General features: G+C 48.2%; 1 protein-coding gene across 3 annotated transcripts in view; it reads right to left on the bottom strand.

Moving 5' to 3' along the window:
• Positions 1 to 22,218, bottom strand: part of Gpatch1 (G-patch domain containing 1) — a 49,399-nt gene that overhangs the window by 774 nt on the left and 26,407 nt on the right. For 2 of the 3 annotated variants that reach the window (XM_052761629.1, XM_052761630.1), the window contains exons 10-19: positions 21,695 to 21,899; positions 19,020 to 19,316; positions 18,074 to 18,252; positions 16,097 to 16,224; positions 14,246 to 14,382; positions 13,777 to 13,943; positions 8,208 to 8,421; positions 6,214 to 6,321; positions 4,983 to 5,080; positions 2,635 to 2,777 (exon numbers count right to left, since the gene is read on the bottom strand). In XM_052761629.1, coding sequence (XP_052617589.1) covers positions 2,635 to 2,777; positions 4,983 to 5,080; positions 6,214 to 6,321; positions 8,208 to 8,421; positions 13,777 to 13,943; positions 14,246 to 14,382; positions 16,097 to 16,224; positions 18,074 to 18,252; positions 19,020 to 19,316; positions 21,695 to 21,899 — 1,676 coding nt within the window. The remainder of the gene's footprint in view (positions 1 to 2,634; positions 2,778 to 4,982; positions 5,081 to 6,213; positions 6,322 to 8,207; positions 8,422 to 13,776; positions 13,944 to 14,245; positions 14,383 to 16,096; positions 16,225 to 18,073; positions 18,253 to 19,019; positions 19,317 to 21,694; positions 21,900 to 22,218) is intronic. The other variant, XM_052761631.1, reaches the window with a different exon arrangement.

Below are 22,218 nucleotides of genomic sequence, written 5' to 3'. Positions count from 1 at the left end.
CTCACACCAGGATCAATTTCTGACAGTAACTTCTGATACCAATTTCACACACTCACCTCATCCATCATATGACTTTTGGAAAGAAACCAAAACATGTTCACTAGGGCCCAAAGCTTTCGAGTCGTCAGTCTAAAATCTCAATTCCAAAATACACGAAAGTGGGAGCTGGGCATGGTGGTGCACACCTGTGATCCCAGCACACAGGGGCTGAGATAGGAAGATCAAAAGCTCGAGGCCAGATGGGCTAGATAGCAAGACCGTCTCACGAAAGGAAAGAAAAAAGGGCAGAGATGACTGCAGAGGAAGCCCCGGCCCCTGGACTGGACTGGACTGGACTGGACTGGGCAGGGCTTCACTCTAGGGAGAAAACCAAGGACAGAACAGGCAGCAGCACTCCACTTTTCATTTACATAAAGGAACACTATACAGTCAAGGACCGACCACTACTGTTGCCTAGGTAACAGAAGCATCTCCTCAGCCAGCTTATATAACGTAATTCCATCAGGGCTTGGGGGCCTAGCTCAGCGGGATAGCACTAGCATGCATGCATGAGGTCCTGAGTTTAATCCTCAGCATTGTAAATAAATACTATAAGGGAAAAAGCACACATAACTAAATTAAACATGATTCCTTTAAATAAAACTAAAATTTAGTAGGAGCTGGGCATGTTTGTGCACACTGATAATCCTAGTAATCAGAGGTCTGATGCAGGAGCCTGATGGAGGCCAGCCTGGGCTAAATAATGAGATACTATTTCTTTTGTTTGTTTGTTTTACGGAACAGGGTTTCTCTGCGTAGCCCAGGCGGTCCCGGAACTCACTCTGTAGACCGCCTAGCATTTTACGTAAGTTTTACCTGTCAAGCAGCACACAGCTGCCTGCCTGTGTTTTCTGTCTGTCCTAACACACTCTCCTGACAAACACTGAGGACTTCCATCTGTGTGACCCTTGTGTAGGTAAGTCTCCCACTGCTCAAGTGCTGACGTCAGATCCGGGGTCGGTGGCTCACATCTGCAATCTCAGCCTTCTAAAGGTGAAGGCAGGAGAATCTTCATGGCTTTTAGGCCAGCCTGGGCTACACAGTAAATTCCAGGTCAGCCCAGCTTAGAGAGTGAGACCTGTCTTAAACAAAGAGGGTGGTACCAAGTGCAAGCAGGGTTAATTAATGGGTGTATAGTTGATTTTCATTGTTAACTTGCCTGGATTTGGCATCACCTAGGAGACACATCCTTAGTCTTCTGTGAGGGTGTTCCTAGAATGGTTTACTGAGAAGATTCACCCTGGATGTGGATGGCAATGTCCCAAGGGCTGGGGTCCCAGACTTAACAAAAAGAGATAGAGGAGGTGCCAGGCAGTAGTGTTGCACGCCTTTAATCCCAGCACTCAGGAGGCAGAGCAGGCAGATCTCTGTGAGTTCGAGGCCAGCCTGGGCTACAAAGCGAGTTCCAGGAAAGGCACCAAAACTACACCGAGAAACCCTGTCTCAACAACAACAACAACAAAAACAAACAAACAAACAAACAAAAAGGGATAGAGGAGGGAGCCAGCTGAGTGCCAGCCTTCATGTCTGCTACCAGAGCCACAGAGAAGTGGTCAGTGGCCGCCCCAGACAGTGGGCCGCACCAGTCCCTTCCTTCCTCAGCTTGCTCCCTGTCAGTCATTTTCTCACAGCATAGAAGAGAAACAGAAAACTGCTACTGAGGACTGGGGCTCCTGAGTGGAGCTCACGGGTTAGAACTGGTTTGGGGGAGGAATGAGCTGTAAGATAGAGAAACCCTGGAAGGCAGCAGACCTTTATGGACCAGCTGGCAGGCATGCGAAGACGGCAGTGAGGATGGAGGGCAGGACAGTAGGACCTGTCGTGAGCTCCCAGAGGGGAACAAGGGCTCTGCGGGGGACTGGGCTAGAGGCCGTCCACGTCACAGTCTGAAAGTGGGGGTGGGCTGGGCTAGAGAGATGGCACCTGCTACTCTTGCAGAGGATCTCGGTTCACATCGAAGTACCCAAATAGCAGCTCACAACCACTGTGACTCTAGCTCCAAGGAATCCAACACCTCCTCCTGGGCTCTGTGGGCACTGTGTGCACACGCAGGCAGACATTCAAACACATAAAAGAAATCAATCTTGAAATGTATATATTAAACATGCATAGCAATGTATATATGATGTGTGTACATAGCTGCATGTGTGTATGATTACACGTGTATGACTGTGTGTATATGACTCTGTGTGTGTTTGTGAGTATTTGTGTTTATATGATTATGCGTATGCATGTTCATGCACGTGTATGATTGTGTGTATATGACTCTGTGTGTGTATGTGTGCGTGTGTGTTTGCACAGAAGTCTTGAAAGTTAACAGGGTATCTATGGAGGAGGTTAATGTGAGAAGAGAGCTTTTTCTGCTGGACCCGAATATTTCTTCTCTCTGTTTGAGATACAATATCACACCATGTGGCACACATTGTCTTCAAACTTGACTCCGCCTCCCAAGAGCTGGGTTTCAGGCGAGTGCCACGACCCCAAGACAAATCCCTCGTTTCTGACTCTGACCTCAAAGCATGCCTGCTGTGTGTGCTGTATCTCGGACAAGCCTCTGCGGGCTCTCTGGGCGCTCCGCCCTCCCCGGGGGCCTACCGTCTCAGCAGCTTCTGGGGGGACAGGTCTGCGGCGTCCCCGTCCTCGCTGTCGCTGCTGGCGCTGCTGTCAGAACTGCTGCTCTTCTCCAGCTTCTTACTCTTTTGCTTACTTCTGTGTCTGTGCTTCTTGTGTTTCTTTTTCTAGGAAAAAGAAAATAAAAATGACCGTCAGGAAGCGGGAGAAGCAAATGGGGCTTCCTCCGGGACCCGATGAGATGAAGACACTGAGTGGGCAGGGCTGGCGTGGCCAAGCTCGGATACGGAAAAGACAGATGTGGTGGCACGGGTCTACTGCCCCATCCCAGCAATGGCAAGCTCCGGGTTCAGAGACCCTGCTCAAAAAAATAAGGTGGAAGGGGCTGGGCACAGTGGCATGCACCTTTAATCCCAGCACTCAGGAGGCAGAGACAGGTGGCTCTCTGTGAGTTCAAGGCCAGCCTGGTCTACAGAGCGAAATCTGGGATAGCCAGGGCTACACTGAAAGACTCTGTCTCAAAAACAAAACAAAACAAAACAAAACAAAACAAACACAAAAAGGGTGTAGAATGATCAAGTATGATGCTCGATATTGACCTCTGACCTCCATATACACACTTGAGCACACACATCACACACACAAACACACACACACACACACACACACACACACACACCACACACACACACACACACACACACACACACACACACACACACCACACACACACAGCTAACCCAGGAGCATGGGGTGTGACTTAATGGTAGAGCTCTGGTCTAGAATCTGCCAATGAAGTTAGGTTATTGTTTAGTGTAGAGTGTTTGCCTAGAACCCCCCAGTGAGGGGCTGGCAGCACAGCTCAGCAGTTAAATGCTTAGAATTTGTCTGAGAGGGGCCCGGAACTTGGCTCAGAGGTAGAACCTTGTCGTAGATAATGACCTGGGCTGAAAAGAAAGAGAAAAACCACCTATACCAGGCATGTGTTTGGTTGCCGGAACTGTTAAAAAGCAAAGCTTTTTTTAAATTTAAAACTTTAAAAAAATTAAAATTCTCCTTTGGAGCTCACTTTGGCCTAATGGTGACAGCCAGAAGCTGACAGCTGTGACACCTCAAATCGTGTACATGCTGATCCCTCCAACAGTTCAACAACAGACACAGCAGAGCCACACAATGCAGGCAGGACCTTGTGACTCTCCGCCCCCATTCTCCTACCAACCTGACTAGTCTGTTGGACAAATGAAACCACACAGCAGGAGGAGCATCAGGCGGGGCAGAGAGAGGAAGGGGCAGAAGGTCACTGAAGAGCAGGCTTAGAACACACGGGTGCTCAGGCCTGCCTTCTCCTGTAGCCGGCAGTGGCGGAGGCACCCGCCACACAGGCACCGCCACACAGGCACCGCCACACAGGCACCCGCCACACAGGCACCGCCACACAGGCACCGCCACTAACCCAACCAGAGGTAGGTTCTGAGCTGAAAAGGCACACGGATGACAAGCGAGGGGACAGTGACAGTGGAGTCCGTCACTGGTCCTTCTTCTCAGGCTTCTTTCCCTTCAGACGGCCACCACGCACCAAGAGCTCCGTCGGTGGGGATAATGAGATGGCTGTGGCAGTTTTATTATTTAATGCTCAACCTTTACTATAAAGTACCTCAAATCCTTTTTTCAGTGTTCTTTTTCTTTATTTTTGTGTGTACAGGTGTTCTGCCTGAGTGCATGTCTTGTGCACCACACGCATGCAGTGCCTGCAGAGACCAGAAGCGGGCATCAGATCCCCGGGGACTGGAGCTATAGTTGTGAGCCATCATGTGGGTGTCAGAACACACTCTGATTCTCGGCAAGAGCAGCTAGTGTGCCTAACCAGAGCCATCTCTCCAACCCAAATTCTACCTATCCATCCATCCACCCACCCACCCACCCATCCATCCATCCATCCATCCATCCATCCATCCATCCATCCACTTTTTAGTCTTTACCAAATTATTTATATTTTCAAGACATATCTTGCTAGGTAGCCCAGGCTGGCCTCAAACTCTTCATTCCCTGCCTCAGCCGTTCATGCAGGGAATCACAGCTATATGTCACCATGCCTTATTGACTGGGCACAAACTTCTTTTCTTTCTTTTTTGTTTTTGTTTGTTTTAAGGCAAGGTTTTCTTTTCTTTGTGGTTTTGTTTTGTTTTGTTTTTAAGTGCAACTACTCAAAATGTGCTGCTCTAAAAGAAAACAAAGTTTCTGGAAAAAGACTTAGCACTGCATGTGACCGATTCAATCAAGGCCCGAGGGACCCATGTCCCTCCTGTGGCCAGCAGCTCCTCTTGGCTTTTCAGGACACACGCACACTTCTCTCCACTCCCGGGAGGACTCACTTTCTCTTTCTTTCGTCTGTGTTCCTTCTTGGCCTTGTGTTTTTCTTTGCTCTTCTTAGGTTTCTCTTTTTGAGGTGTCTCAAGTTTCTGGCGAGTATCTGGGGGTGGGGGAGAGCAGTATAATAAACATGTGAGCAACAGGAAGAACATGAAGACTAACCATTAAAAAAGGTCTGCAGTTTTCTGATCACATTGTTAGTCCGAGATCTCAAAACTTCACCTCCCCAAAGGTTTTCTTTAATCCTACATTTGAAAATCCTATCCCCTAAGTAACCCATGCACCAAGTTATTATTCACTATTTTATGGATATCAAGGGCATTCTGGGAAATGTGCATAAAAAAACCATAGAGTACTTCAGCCAGCAAGTACTAACATCAACCTGGAACCAAAGATCCATGAACCAAAGCCAAGAGAAACACTACTGCTGGCATTCTTTGAAAGTTGGATCATAGGCCACACCAGTATTTAGGCGTGAATACTACAGGAAGTATCATGGTGGGCAATGGAACCATATGCTACTTATCTAACTGGGCCACGTTATCATGTTAGCCTGGCCTTCAGAGCCATGGTAAAAACCAGTCTGAATATTTTCACAGGGGACGTTAGCTGTGGCCCCTACAGGAAGCTGCTAAAGATGATGGGGAGGAGGGCTGGCCTGTGCCCATGGCCCAAGTAACAGGCTGATTTTATTTGCTCTGTTAGCCAAAATCCAAGAGAACCTTAAAATCCACAATGCCCCTCCCATCTTTTTTTGGAGACAAGGTCTCACTATGTAGACCTGGCTGTTCTAGAACTCGCTCTGGCTTTGAACTCACAGAGATCACTTGCCTCTGCCTCACGAGTGTTGGGATTAAAATTGTGCACCACCACACCTGACTCTTTCTTCTTTATTTCCAAAAGTGATTTTTTATTTTTAAGACAGGGGCTGACTAGCTGCAAACTTGTCATCCCCCTGTCTCAGTGCCTGAGTGGTGGAGTTATAGCACCATACCAGCCCTGTAAAATGACAACATTTGAGATGCTTCGAACATCTCAAAGCTGAGAAGGAATGGACGTTTTGAGCCTCGATACTGTAAAGAAACAACTGGTTCAGGCACTCAGTGGAGGCAGCAGGTGTCCAGATGTGACTGTAATCAGAAACACATGTGAACACTTGGTGGACGAGGAGTCAGGTGGGGCATTATTGGTGCTCTTCCTTTGCAGGGGCGGCACGTGGGGGTGTGGACTCACTGGGGCAGAAGACGGGAGGCAGCCGAGGTCCAAACTCTTCTCGTTCATCGATCTGTACCTTTTGGATGGGGAAGGGGGTTGCAGGCTCACAAGGCTTCGGCTCAGCAGCTGAAAAACAGTGTTTTAATGTCACCCATCTGCCCAATGCTAATGCATCTGAGTCTTGGTGTCTTTGCCACAAATGCTGCACTTTCTTCGCTCTCCTAAAGTAGCCAGTACTGAGCAGCCAGTGCTAAACATGGTGGAGGCCACCTCTGCCTGTGGACACTGGAGCTGGGAGGTCAGCTATATTAGGCCACACAGAACCAAGTGCACGGCAGGTTGTCCACAGGAAGCCACTGTAGCCAGGGGCATGCACTCCAGATCTCTTTTTTTTTTCTTAAGCCAATCTTATGTAGCCCAGGTTAACCTCGAACTTGCTATGTAGCTGAGGATGGCCTAGATCTCTTGAGCCTCCTATCTACACACCAGTTCTGGGCCCTGCAGTCTATGTGATGCTGGGGATCAAACCCAGGGCCCTGTGCATGGCAGGCAGGCACTCTACCACTGAGCTATATGCCAGTTCTACACTTTTTACCATTTTTGTTGGAAACAGAGTCTCACTGTGTAGTGCTGGCTATCCTGGAACTCACTATGTAGACGAAGCTGTCCTTGAACACTCAGAGAGCCACCTGCCTCTGTCTCCTGAGTGCTGGGGTTTAAGGTGTGTACCACCATGCCCAGCCTACTTTTAAGCTTTTAGATTTCAAGTGTACATGACTGTACAGTTAAAAACAATGAGGGTTTATCCACAGGAAAAAAAAGAAACCAATATTGTAATCATCTAAAACTAAATATTGTACCATATCCCTGTGTGACTTCCTGGTTAAGGGCCTCAGGATTTAGATGCTGCTGTATCAGAATTTCCCAAGATGCAGATGGAAAACTGCCCACTGCTCCAGCATCCCAGAGTTCTCCTACTTCAGATGGCCTCTCTTTTTCTGTCTGGAATGCTCAGAGAGGTGCACAGAACAAGCAGGCCAGTCTCCTGGGCAACTGTGGAGACAGGAAATGAGCAGACCCTCTTACGAAGGGTCAGTACGGCAGCCATGCCTGCTTGAGCCAGCCAGCACACCACCACATCCTTGTGTGCCTTTGGACCACATGCTTTCCCAGAACCTAACACTCCCTCAGCAGCCAGGTAGAAAGAGAAAGAACCCAGGGACTTGCCCATGCTAGATACTGAGCTCCACTACAACCCTTAAGAAAAAATCTTTAAAGGGAAAATTATACTTTTTCAATCCTTCTTAACTAGGCTAAGTTGGGAAATCAACATTATCAAACACAACTATCTTTAAAATACACATCAGAGATATAAACTAGATTACCCAAGACTCTGCTCACACAAACGAAAATATAATGATGAAAGGGCCAGAGGGATGGCTCAGTCCCTCAAACAAGCATGAGGACCCGAGTTTGAGCCCAAAACCTACATGAAAAGTCCAGTACGATGGCATGCACTTGTAATTTCAGTGCTGGGATAGGTGGGATCCTGGGGTTTGATAGCCAGGCTGCTTAGACAACCTGGTGAGCCCCAGGTACCATGAGACCTCATCTCAAAAAGCAAAGTAGTTGTTTATGGAGGCATGACACCCAAAAGGCAAGGTGGTTGGCTCAGGAGACACACTGAAGGCTGATCTCTGGCACACCTGCACACACTAACATACATATATGCATGCACACACGCATATGCGTGGGGGGGCACACGTATGTGCACACATGTGTATGAGATATCACTAATTGTTAATTGTTAACTGTCCTAGTTTAAGGCGGAAAGCCAAACGTGGTGAAAGCCTGTAGTCCCAGGATCTGGGAGGTAGAGAAAGGAGGATCAGAGGTCCCAACCCAGCCTCTGGAGGTTCAAGGCCAGAACGGGCTTCCCACCAGCCTGTCTCACCACAAGCAAGCAAGACCACACCTAACCCCCAGTGCCCAAGTCAGGGAGGTGACCATACCATGGGTCACAGAGGTCTCCCCAGCGGCAGCCTCCTGGGCACTTTTAAAGCTGGTCTCCTCAGTGTGCTCCTGACTCTCTTCACTGTCGTCTTGCTCCTCTTCTGAGGAGGAGGACTTCTCATCAGAAGAACTGGCGAAGATGGCCTTGAATAAATCCATGGAAGGGCGACTACCTTCCCTGTCCATCTGTGCATCCACACCTTTGTCTACAGTCTGCGTTAACAGAGAAATAGCAGTGAGGAATAAAGGGACTCGATGCTGTGGAACACACACGCGCACATGAGCAGACAGTTAAGACTGGCCTTAGGGGCTGGACAGATGGCCCAGTGGTTAAGAGCACTGGCTACTCTTCCATGACAGCTCACATCCGCCTGTAACTTCAGTTCCCAAGGATCAGAAGCCCTCTTCTGGCCTCGGCAGGTACTGCACACACGTAGTACACAGATGTGCATGCAGGCAAAACACTCATACACGTTTTTAAAAAATGGTTTAGGGTCTCCACCACCACTGCCTAACTGAGCTGCAGCATCTCCCTCTCTGCGGGGCTCTCTAGAATATGCTCGGGAAGCATTCGCAGCTGAGGCCTTCTTGGAGCCTGGCCATCAACAGGTTGCAGAGGACCCAGAGGATGAAGTTGACTGCAATGCCTGTGTAGTTTCAAGAGTCCACCCAGGCCTCCGGTGTCCAATATTAAATTAATCAAGAAGCCGGGTGTAGCGGGACAACCGCAGTCCCAGCACTGCGGAGGCAGAGGCAGGGGGATTGCACTTTGAAGCCAGCCTGAGCTATAGAGTGCATTTCTGTCTCAGAAAAGCAAATAAAAGCAGTGGGGAAATGCTGAAGAGGAAGCTGGAGCCTCTGCACACAGCAAGAAGGAAGACAAGACACAGGGTTTAAAATGGCCACAAACCTCCTCGGTAATAGCTTAGGGTACTTCTTAAATAAGCCTGAGTGATGAGTACTGAGGCAGGAGGACAGAAGGAAGAGGTGGGGTTTGAGGGCCTGGACTGTGTAAGAGCAGCGAGCAAGCTGGGATACTCATTCTCTGTGCTCCTGATGTTCTGTGTGTGACTCGAGGCTTGAGTCCTCGCCCTCAGCAGTAGACTGTGACCTGGAAATGTCCCCTTTCTGGTAGATTATGTGTAATGTGTCACAGCAGCAGGAATGACACCAGAGTGGTCTGTGGTCCTCGAGGACACCGCATCGTGAGAAACAGATACTGAAATGGCGGAAAAGTTGGCGTTAGCCGACTTTGGTTTTTCTTGTTTTGAGACGAGGTCTTTCAGTTAGCCTTGGATGGCCTGGAATTGTCTATATAGACCAGGCTGGGCTCGAACTCACAGAGATCTGCTTGTCTCTGCCTACTGAGTGCTGAGATTAAAGGTGTGTGTGCACCACACCCGGCTTCATACTTCTCTAAGGAGTTGTTATAACTGTGCTCTAAGAATAAAGGTCAGCCGGGCGGTGGTGGCGCACGCCTTTAATCCCAGCACTTGGGAGGCAGAGGCAGGCGGATCTTTGTGAGTTCAAGGCCAGCCTGGTCTACAGAGCGAGATCCAGGAAAGGCGCAAAGCTACACAGAGAAACCCTGTCTCGAAAAACCAAAAAAAAAAAAAAAAAAAAAGAATAAAGGTCAAATAAATAAGAAGATTTCATTTAAAGTCTTAGCAAAAAAAAAGGGGGGGAATGGATATTTTAGAGGTGGAAAATATAAGAATCAAAAACTTTCAATTCATTGCTGAGCTGGCTTGTGGAGACATGTGCTTACAGTCTCATCTACTGGGAGCATGGGGTTAGAGAATCATGGGAGCCCAGGCGCTGGAAGCCAGCTGGGCAACACAGCAAAACCCTCCAGGCAATACCCCAAACAAACAAAACCCATCACTGCATTCAACAGCAGAATGGAGACAACACTGCAAAGTCTACTAAGTTGAAAATAGTTCAACAAAAAATGCACCACTTTGAACAATGGAGAGGAAAAGAAAAGAGAAAGTAACAAAAATGAACAGAAACTTGTAGGATACTATCCAAAGATCTTAATGATTCTGTATTAGAATCCCAAGACCACCATGGTTTGACTGTGAACCGCCCCTGTAGGTGTTCAGTGCTGGGTCCCCAGCTGAAGTGGTTTGAAAGAAAAAGGCCCCCAAAGGTGGTGGCACTATTAGGAGGTGAGGCCGTGTTGGAGGAAGTGTGTCACTGTGGAGGCAGGCGTTGAGGGCTCCTATCTGCTTAAGTCATGCCCAGTGAGACAGACCACTTCCTGTTGCCTAGGCTCAAGACGTAGGACTCTCAACTGCTACTCCAGCACCATGTCTGCCTGCATGCCGCCATGTCCCCACCATGATGGTAATGGACTGAAACTCTGAAATTGTAAGCCCTCCAGTGAAATGTTTTCTTTATAAGAGTTGCCGTGGTCACGTGTCTCTTCACAGCAATAGAAACCCTAACTGAGACACCAGCTGCTGATGCTCTTTTAAGAACTTGGAGGAAGTAGATCCAGAGAGGTTCTGTCTTATTCTGGACCTCCTCTCCTCCCCACGCCTCCTCTCTCCTTCTTTCTTCCTCTCCCCTTCCCCCTCCTGCTTCCTGGCTGCCAGGTGCGCAGCCTGCACCCCAGCTCCCAGGGCATGGTGCTCAGCCCAGACACACAGAGGCAGGTGAGCATAGGCTGAACCACTTGAAACTGGGAGTCCAAACAAGTAACACCCTCTTCTAAGTACTGCCATTCTCATGTCACCACGGGAGGAACGGAGGAGAGGAGCAGAAGAGTCCTCAGGGTCTGGGGACACAGCTCAGTGGCAGAATGCGTGCTTGGCATGCATGGGGCTCCAAGTTCAATGCCAGCTCTGCCAACTTAGCTGAGGAGCTACATCCCCAGCCCCCCAAATATTTTCAACAAAAACTGTATATCTAACAAAAACAAACAATCCTCAGAAATGAAGGCAAAATACAAGTAATTCTGAAATGAGGAAATTTAAGGCGATAAGCTGTCAGCTCTGCGGTGAAAGATGTGCTTGGCTGACTGCTCTTACAGAGGTCCTGAGTTCAATTCCCCGCAACCACATGGTGGCTCACAACCATCTATAATGAGATCTGGCGCTCTCTTCTGGACTGCAGGGATACATGCAGACAGAACACTGTATACATAAATAAATAAATCTTTAAAAAAAAGAAAAATGTGCTTGGGAGGTTCCTCAGGAGGAACAGGAAGGAAGATGTAGGACCCAGAGGATGGAGAAGGACCATCAGAAGCAGTTAACAGCTGAGTAATCAAAATGATGTAATCTCGCCATTGGCCTGTCTAAACACATGGACGATGGAAAGCAAGCATGACATCACAGGAAGCGCTGTCAGTTCGTGTGCATGGAAAACAGTTTAACGTGAAAGGAGGCTGTGGAGCGGAGGTCCTTATCTCCTCAAGGTGGTTGATCCACAGATCTGAGAAGATGCAGGCACTACATTCCCCAGAGCAAATGCTAAGAGACATACTAAGAAAGCCTGGTGATGGTGGCACACGCCTTTAATCCTAGCACTTGGGAGGCAGAGGCAGGCGGATCTCTGAGTTCGAGGCTAGCCTGGTCTACAGAGCGAGTTCTAGGATGGCCAGGGCTACACAGAAAAACCCTGTCTCGAAAAAACAACAACAAAAAAGTTAAAAAATAATAAATTAAGCCAGGTGAGTCTTTAATCCCACACTTGGGAGACAGAGGCAGGTGGATCTCCATGAGTTCAAGGTCAGCTTGGCCTACAAATCTAGTTCCAGGACAACCAGGGATACCACAGAGAAACCCTATCTAAAAAAAAATAATAATAAGTAAGAAAATAAACAAATGAATGAATGAATGAATTACAATAAATAAATAAATTAGGGGCTGGAGAGAGGGTTCAGTGGGTAAGATCACTGGCTGAGGACCGTACCCAAGCTCAGTTCCCAGCATCAACACGGCAGCTCACAACTGCCTGTAACTCCAGCTCTATGGAATCTGATGTCTCCTTCTCACCTCTGTGGGTACCAGCATACATGTGGCATGTAGACACACTCACAGATACATATAAATAAAAGTAAAAAATAAATAATAATGATAATAAGTAGGGAAATGCAAGCGGTATACTAATAATTACTCAAATTTCAGAAGGCAGGAGAGAAGAAAGAAAGGGAAAAGAGGCTGTGGTGGTGTGAATGTAAATGGCCGCCATAGGCTCATAGGGGGAGGCACTATTGGGAGGTGTGGCCTTGTTGGAGGAAGTGTGTCACTCTGGGGGCAGGTTTGAGTCTCTTATGCTCAAGATACTGCCTGATGTCTGAGTTCACTTCCTGCCACCTGTGCAAGATGTAGAACTCTCAGCGACCTTTCCAGCACCACGTCTGCCTGCACGCCGCCACGTCCCACCATGATGATGGACAGAACTTCCAAACTGTAAGCCACCCAATTAAATGTTTTCTTTTAAAGAGTTGCTGTGGTCATGGTGTCTCTTCACAGCAATAGAAACCCTGACTGAGACAGCGGGTGAACATAAGCCAGATACTGTGGTTCACATTTTGGAATTCCAGCATGGAGGAGGTAGAGACAGGAGATTCAGAAATTCAGTGCCAGCCTCAGCTACATAAGGATTTTGAAGCCAGCCTGTGCTACATAAGATTGTCTTCAAAACCAGGAGAGAATATGAAAAAAATAAAGAAACTCATATATGATAATTAGAAAACTAAATCCAAAAATATCAATAATTATGTTAATATAAATATTCAAAATATAAGATTATTAAAAATATTTTAAATAACATCCAAGGGCATGCTATTTGTAAGAAATCCACTATAAATATAATGATATTGATGGGTAAAAAGTAAAAGGATTGAGCTGGGCATGGAGGTCACACGCCTGTCATCCCAGTACCTGGAAGCTGAAGCAGGAAGCTGAAGAGCTCAGGGCCACCCTGCCTACACAGTAAGACCTTGTCTCTCAAGACAAAGCAGCCTGGTGAGATGGTGCAGAGAGCAGAGGCACTGGCTGCCCAGCCTGACGACCTGAGTTCAATCCCGCAGCTCCACATGATAGAAGGAGAGAACCCACTCTCGGAGGTTGTCCTCTGACCCACATATGCACAAAAAGCAAAGAAAACAGAACAAGAGCACCCGGGGGCATCTTTGCCACAAATGACCACTTACTACTGGAAAGTTGTGTCTTCTCATGAACACATTAAGTCTGGTTTTGATGGTTTATGCTAAGCGAGAGCTGCTCTAGCCAGAGGAAGTGAGCTGTGGGTCTATCCAATGGGCTCAAGCCAGGCACAACCCAGGGGCACATCCATGTGCTGTTGGTTTCTATGAGCTAACTTGTTCAGGAACAGGTGTCCTCAGTTACTGACACCCCTGCCTGTGGTCTCCCTCACACTCCCTGCGGACGGAACAGGGAGCTGCAGCAGAGGCTGTTCAGCCCACAGGGCCTCAAGCACTTCCCATACCCCTCTGCACAGCAAAGGTCTGCTGGCCCCCACTACTGAGCAGAGAACACATCACACAGAGGAGGGCCCAGGCCAGAGCTGCAGCAGACAACCCAGGCTCCATACCTTGTCTGGGTGTGGCTCCGGGGCCTGGTCCTCCTCTTTGTTTCCCGGGGCGCTAGGTTCTTGTCTCGGTGGCCCAGCTTTTGATCTAGCCTGACTTAAAAACTCACTAATGGAATCATCCTTCTTCTCCTGCTTGGATGTGTCCCATCGTGATGGTTTCCTGGATTCTAAAAGGCAGGAACCCGACAGAACACTGGAATCAGTGAAGAGAAGGCAAATTCTTCAAGACTGGACACCTTGGATGGGCCAGGCTCAGGGGATAGCACAGGCACAGACAGAACCAAGCGCTAAGGTTAGACACGGACCTGGCCTGACTGACGGGCACCAATGCGCCGATCTTAGCCCATCTCAAGGGGTAAGTCTGCATCGTGATCGCACAGAGGGCTGGACTACCTGTGACTCTCTGCCTTCCAGCCCATGAGGGGTTGAGACCCGGGTCAGTGCCTTGGACCCAGGGAGCTCTACTCACTGTCAGAACCGCGTTGCTGTGCGGCTTTTTCACTGGGTGCTGGAGCTGTGGGCGGAGGGGCTGGCTCTGGGAGCGTCAGGAAGTTGAAGACTGAGTATTTATCCCGCTTCACTCTGGGTAGGCCGACTAACGTTGAGCTGGGGGTAAGAATGGAAAGAGATGGACTTTTAATCACAACAGCTGCGATGAAGCCCTTTTCCTAAGCGTCTTGCTGTCTCTCACTGGCTCTCCAGCTAGGCCACGGTCTCAAGTCGTCTCTACTTCTCAAAGCAGTTCAGGAAGGCAGAACCCTTGATTTTAGAACCCTGGAGTAAGGACTGCTGGGCTGGTGGCACTCGTCTTTAATCCCAACACACAAGAGGCAGAGACACATGGGTCTCTGAGAGTTCAAGGCCAGCCTGGTCTATACTGAGAGATTTTGTCTTAAGAAAGCAAGAATAAGGACTAGAGCTTTCTACAGCACATGCTCCCTGGAAATGTTTTTAATAAGAAGAAGCTAACCTGTGGTTTCAACTGAGTTATTCATTTCATGTGTGTGAGTGTTTGTCTACATGTACGTATGGATGGATAGATGTGCATCATACATGTGCCCGGTGTCCATGAAGGTCAGAAGAGGGCAGCAGATCGCCCTGCAACTGAACCACCATGTAGCTGCTGGGAACCAAACCTGGTCCTCTACAAGAGTATCCAGTGCTCTAGCCCCTGAGTCACTTCAAAAGGTTTATAAAGGGAATTTAAAAACAAGGCATTAGGCTGAAGGGGGGCCCAGTGGCAGAGTGGCCTAGTGTGTGCGAGGCCATGTGTTTGATCCTAGCATGCTCCTAAACACACAGAGGGAAAAGAAAACACAAATAACATTTGTTACTGTTGTTTGACATAAAGGCTCTCTATTACATAGCCCAGGCTGGCCTCAGTCTCAGAGATCCGCCTGCCTCTGCCTCTCAAGTGCTGGGATCAAAGACGTGCACCACCATGCCCAGCTGTAAGTAACGTTTTTTAAAGTAAAATGTATGAGAATCATTTAAAAAATGGCAAACATTTAATTCCAGCACTGGGGAGGCAGAGACAGGCAGATCTCTGTGAGTTCTAGGCCAGCCTGGTCTACAGAGTGAGTTCCAGGACAGCCAGGGCCACACAGAAAAACTCTGTCTTGGGGGGAAAAAAAAAGGCACATGAAGTCATTAAGACACGGAATAAAGTTTACCTGTATTTTAGCAATGGATTAACAGGTCACAATATATGTGGCCTGCGCACAGACACATGCACGCACGCACACACACGCACGCACGCAGACACACACATGCAGAAACATGAATCAAAATTAAAGGAGGGCTGGGGAGACGGCTCAGCAGTGCTCACTGCCCTTCCAGAGGCCCTGGGCTGGGTTCCTAGCACCCATGTCCTGTGGCTGCAGCTCCAGGGGACCTGACGCTCTCTTTTGTCCCTTGAGTCCTCACGTACACATACAGAGATGCATACAAAATACAGAGATGAACAAAAACACAAGAAAAAATTTAAAGAGAAGCTGAAGTGAGTGTGCAGCCTTCGCAGCTCCCAATATTTAACAGTTGAGTTCCTCCAGACACAGGGAATGCAAGAGTATAAAACAAGCCTTACTGGGGCAGGGATAGCTCGGTGGTTAAGAGCACTGACTGCTCTTACAGAGGACCCAGGTTCGGTTCCCAGTACCCATGTGGTGGCTCACAACCATCTGTAACTCCAGTTCCAGGGGATTCAATGCCCATGTGCAGACAAACACATAAAATAAGTCTAAAAAATGTTTTTCTTCAATGAGCTTTAATGGAGCGGTTACAGTTTTTACTGATGTAAAGACAGGCTAATCCAACTTACCCTGGATAAGGGTCAGGGACATTAAACCTCTTACACAGAAGCTTGTCAGGGTGCCACTCAAACGTGTCTCGGGTGAGCTTCCCAAACATCTTCATCTTCACAGCTGACTGCTTGTCACTGACGTCATTCTGGAAGAGACAGACGGTCAGATGTAGTCAGAGAACTGACTTCACTAGTCCTCATGTTAGAAATGTCAAGCTTCGGCTGGAGAGACAGCTCAGCAAAGAAGATAGCACACTGCTCTTGCAGAAGACCCAAATTCCATTCCCAACAGCCAAGTCAGCAGCTCACAACCACCTGTCACTCCAGCTCCAAGGGGATCCCAAACCTTCTCCTGGCCTCCACAGGCACCTACACTCACATGCAAATACTCATATGTAGATAAACACATATATGAAGGGTTTTTTGTTGGTTTTTTTTTTTTTCTCTTCTGAGTTGGGGTTTCTCTGTGTAGCCCTGGCTGTCCTGGAACTCTCTCTGTAGACCAGGCTGGCCTCAAACTTACAGAGATCCACCTGCCTCTGTCTCCCGAGTGCTGGGATTAAAGGCATGCACCACCACTGGCCAGCTGAAGAACTTTTAAAAGCCAATAAAAATAAATCTTAAAAATGTATGTCAGGAGACACAGAGAGGTGGGTCTCTAAAGTGTGAGGCAGCCTTGTCTACAGAGCGAGTTCCAAGCTATCCTGGTCCATATAGCAAGACCATGTCTCAAAAACAAACAATAAGGGTTGGAATTGGAGAGACGGCTCGGTGGTTAAGAGCACTGGCTGCTCTTCCAGAGGACCCGGGTTCGATTCCCAGCACCAGGATGATTTGACCATCTGGAACCATAATTCCAGGGAATCTAAAACTTCCTTCTAGCCTCTGAGGGCACCAGGCACACATGCGGTACACAGAAACACATAAAGGCAAAACACTCATATATATAAAATAAAAATAAATATATATATATTTTTAAAACGCCGAACTTCATTCCATTGGACTTTCATCAAAAATAAATAAACGAGGGCTGGAGAGATGGCTCAGAGGTTAAGAGCACTGACTGCTCTTCCAGAGGTCCTGAGTTCAATTCCCAGCAACCACATGGTGGCTCACAACCATTTGTAATGAGATCTGGCGCCCTCTTCTGTATACATAATAAATAAATAAATAAATTTAAAAAATAAATAAATAAATAAATAAATAAACGAACACTGGTCTTGAACTATCAAAGAGTTTGGGTTGTTACACTGCTTAAATATCTCATAAGCTAAATATCAAATTATTTTTTACTTTACTATGCTATGTGTATCTTGATCTTTTCACTGATTAAGAATACTCAGTGCATGGTGTTTTTAATTTTAAAATCACTAGGAGGGGCTGGGGAGATGGCTCAGTCAGAAGTGCTTGTCACATGAGCGCGAGGCCTGAGTTCATGTCCCCAGAACCCATGTGAAGGTTAGGTGCAAGAGCATGTGTCCAGAATCCGGCACCAGGGAGGGGGAGACAGGTGGGCCCCTGCAGCTCACTGGCTAGCCCACCTAGCTCAATCGATGAGCCCCTCGTTCAGTGAAAGACCCTGCCTCAAAAACATAAGGTGAAGCCAGATGTGGTGGCTCACACCTGTAATCCCAGCACTTGAAAGGCTGAGGCAGGAAGAACAGGAGTTCCCGGTCAGCTTGCCTATATGAGACCCTGTCTCAAAAAACTACGTAAGTTACAGAGGAATTGAGAAAGGCATTCAATGTTGACCTTAGGCACATGCACACGTGTGCACACACACATGCAAATGTACCTAAGACACAGTGTACACAGCCATATGAATAAACATACACAAATTAGTTAATTAATTAGTTAAAATTGACTAGAGAGCTTGGGAATGTAGCCTGATGATTAGATCATGTACATAACATGTATGAAAGCCTGGGTTCAGCTCAGTCCTACAGCTGCAGAACAAAATGAAATTCACCAGGTAGGCACATGATAGCCACAGACCTCTTGATCTCGAGGAACTTCAACCTGATCCGAGTCGTCCTCCTCCTTGGCGTGAGTGAACCTGGAGGAGAGGGTGGAGTGGGACGACATGTAGAGCTGGGCCGCCCGAGCAAACTCTTCCCGCTCCCGGCTTCGCTCCCACTCCGTCATGCTGGGGTCCAGGCATCGTTCCAGAGCATCTGTGGCACAGGGAACGAGGCACCATTTTACTCCAGGAAAACGTGGTTCTTGAGGGAGAGCATCAGGTGGACACCACTGGGCTGCTCACTTCCTCAGAGGACAAATACCCAGGCCCTTGTATGGAGATGGGGCACACTGGGCGCTAGCTGCCTCCAGGCAATATTACTCTTTCTTTCATAAGATGTTTCTTTTTCTTGTCTACAAGCATGTCTGTGCACCATGTGTATGCCTGTTGGATCCCCCAGAACTGGAGTTATGGATGGTTATAAACTGCCATGTGGGCACCGGGAATCAAATCAAATCCTCTGCAAGAGCAGCCAGTGTTCTTAACTGCTGAGCTGTCTCTCCAGCCACGGTTCAGTGAGACACTTTTTATTGACTTCTACCTATTACATGGTACAGAGAGATCAGGAAAGCTGATGTTTGGCTAAGGATACTGGTCCATCCAACTATGGCCTGTGCTGGGGAAAAAATTCTGTCTCTACCCCTTTTCTGTAATTTTTGTTTTGTTTTGCTTTTTATTTCTGAAACAAGGACTTGATACATAGCTGGGGCTGGTCTTGAACTCTTGATCCTGATGCCTCAGACACCTGAGTGCTGGGATATTTCTACCACGTGTTTGCTTTTTAGGGTCAAATGTGAGGGCCCAAAACCTCTGCACTGTTTGTACCAAGACAAGCAGAGCCGACGATAGAGCAGGCCGTCTGGACTTGCAGCCTGTGACAGGAGGAGGAGAGGCTGCCACCCCAACCAGGCCGACACCCACCTTTCTGACCCTTCTTCATGTGTGCTAAGAACTCTTCGTATCGCCTCTGCTTTTCTGGATCTTTGGCAAAAGGCTTGAAGTTGCTGGCCCTTGTGGTGGCGGCCCCACTGCCCGGGGCCAGATGCCGTGAGCTGTAGGCAAGGTCTGCCGTGGAGGTCTGCTCTCTACGGCTGGAGGCGGTCTGGGCCAGACTCCTGGCCTGGGCGTGAGCTGCTTTCAGGTCAGCTGCCTGCTTCGTTTCTTTAATTCTTTCTTTGTCTTTCTGGGACAGAAACTCCAACACTGAAGTAGCAGATCCTAGAGAAAAAAATAACAAGAGACAAAAGATAGATTTACCTTTTGTTGTACACAGTCGCTCTCACCAACGTCTATAATCAGAGGTGAGTGTTTATGCTTACTGTTTCATCACTATTTATAGATCCCTGTGAACTGTATATTCACATGATAATGGGGCAGTTGACAAAAATGGAGGTAGCCATGGGCACAACTGAGGTAGAGCAAATGCCTACAGTATGTTCCATGCCCAGGATGAGGACTCGGAGCCACAGGTGGCTGAGGTCAAGGCTTCCACAGTCCTCCCACTGAGCACTCAAATCACACAAGCTCACTGGGCACCAACTCCCCAGTCGACACTGGCCCAGGGTCCAGGGGATGATGCAGGTAAGGTCCTTCCCCTCGTTCCTGAGATGAGAAGGAAGCCAAAGAGCTTCCTGCTGTGGACTGTTACGGAAAAACAGCCACGGTTCATGCCTATAATTCTGGTATTTGGGAGGCTAAGGCAGGATTATCATGAGTTCAAGGCCAGCCTGGTCTTGTCTAAGGTCTTGTCTCTTGTCTCTAAATAAATAAGCTGGCTGGTGAGATGACTCAGTGGGTAAAGGCTCTTGTCACCAACCCTGAGGACCTGAGTTCAATCCTGAGGACCCACATGGTGGAAGGAGAGGACTGACTTCAGCAAGTTGTCCTCTGACCTCCATACAGGCACTGTGGTACATACACACACAGGCAGGCAGGCAGACACACACACACACACACACACACACACACACACACACACACTCTGACTTCCATACAGGCACTGTGGTACATACACACACAGGCAGGCAGACAGACAGACAGACAGACACACACACACACACACACACACACACACACACACACACTCTGACCTCCATACAGGCACTGTGGTACATACACACACAGGCAGGCAGGCAGGCAGGCAGGCAGACACACACACACACACACACACACACACACACACACACACACTCTGACTTCCATACAGGCACTGTGGTACATACACACACAGGCAGGCAGGCAGGCAGGCAGACACACACACACACACTCTGACTTCCATACAGGCACTGTGGTACATACACACACAGGCAGGCAGACAGACAGACAGACAGACACACACACACACACACACACACACACACACACACACACACACACACTCTGACCTCCATACAGGCACTGTGGTACATACACACACAGGCAGGCAGGCAGGCAGGCAGGCAGACACACACACACACACACACACACACACACACACACACACACACTCTGACTTCCATACAGGCACTGTGGTACATACACACACAGGCAGGCAGGCAGGCAGGCACGCACGCACGCACACACACACACACACACACACACACACACACAGAGTGAAGGCGCCAGGCATGGTAGTACACATCTGTAACCCCAGGACTCAAAACGTTGACAGAACAAAACAAAGATTCTAGGCTAGTGGGGTCTACATAGTGAGAACTGTCTCAAAACAAAACAAAAAGCAAGAGGCCAGGAACCGGCACAGGCCTTTAATCCCAGCACTTGAGAGGCAGCAGCAGGAGGATCTCTGTGAGTTTAAAGCCAGCTTGATCTACACAGTGAGTTCCAGGACAGTCAGGACTGCACAGAGAGACCCATAGAGTCTCAGAAAACAAACAAACAAACAAAAAAAGAGGGGGGGGAGAGATAGCTTAGTAGTTCCTGCTCTTAATACCTGATATGTACACCAGGCAGCTCACAACCACCCATACCTCAAGTCCAGAGGATCCAACATCTCTTTCTGGCTTCCACAGGCACCAACGTGAATGTGCATACACATACACACATAAGCAAATTTTAATAATTTTTTTTTTTATTTATTGTCTATACAGTGTTCTGTCTGCACATATTCCTGCCCGCCAGAAGAGGGCACCAGATCTCATTATGGATGGTTGTGAGCCACCATGTGGTTGCTGGGAATTGAACTCAGGACCTCTGGAAGAGCAGCCAGTGCTCTTAACCTCTGAGCCATCTCTCCAGCCCCAATAAATTCTTTAAAGAAAACAAATAACCTGTTTATCCTCCTGTAATCTCAGCACTGTGTGACAGAGGCAGCAGAACTAAGAGTTCAAAACCATCCTTGGCCTCCTTGAGAATTTAAGGCCATCCTAGGCTACGTGAGACCTTAAAAAACAAAAGGAGGAGCAGCAAACAGAACAACTACCCCCAAGTAATAATAATCAAGTCCCTGTACACTTCCATATGCTGTCTATAATACATGACATGGCCCCCACAGCCTGAGCCTACCAAATGCATACAAGGACCGTCAATGGGAAACCACAACTCCCCATTTGAGGAAGATTCTGTCAGACATAACGAGTTCAGTCTCTCACTGCACATACCTTGAATAGGCGTCTCTCCTAGCAGCTCCCCCCGCTTGGAGGCATTGAGCTGATGCCGACCGTGCGTCCCCGAGTTCTGTCCTGCTTTCCCAGACGACTCTGATAACACCTGAAGTAAGTGAGCATTGTCGCATGTTGCGGCGACCACAGGTCTGAAATAATGCACCGGTCGATAGTCTCTGGGCAACTGAGGGGGTGGATAAATCTTAACAAAACCAGACAAAACAAAGGTCAGGAAATTCAGGCTGCAAGATCACACAGACTTCATAAAAAAACCATGACCAGCCCGGGTACACTTGGGAGGTGGACAGCAGCGCAATACTCTGGCCCCTAAGGGCACCAGAACCACTGTCCCAGTGGTCCCACCCCGCAGACATCACCACTGCTGATATTTATGTTTCCCATGCTGAGAACACTAAAGATGAGAAGACACAGCACGGTGTCCCGTGCCGTGTGCACACCCAGCCCACTCACTGTAAGACAAAACATTACAAATGTGTGACTCAAGACTTTGAAAAAAACTT

Source organism: Peromyscus californicus, unplaced genomic scaffold (genome assembly GCF_007827085.1).
Source record: "Peromyscus californicus insignis strain IS unplaced genomic scaffold, ASM782708v3 Scaffold_4__1_contigs__length_199733344, whole genome shotgun sequence".
Taxonomy (NCBI): Eukaryota; Metazoa; Chordata; class Mammalia; order Rodentia; family Cricetidae; genus Peromyscus; species Peromyscus californicus.
This window is presented reverse-complemented; position numbering and strand designations above follow the sequence as displayed.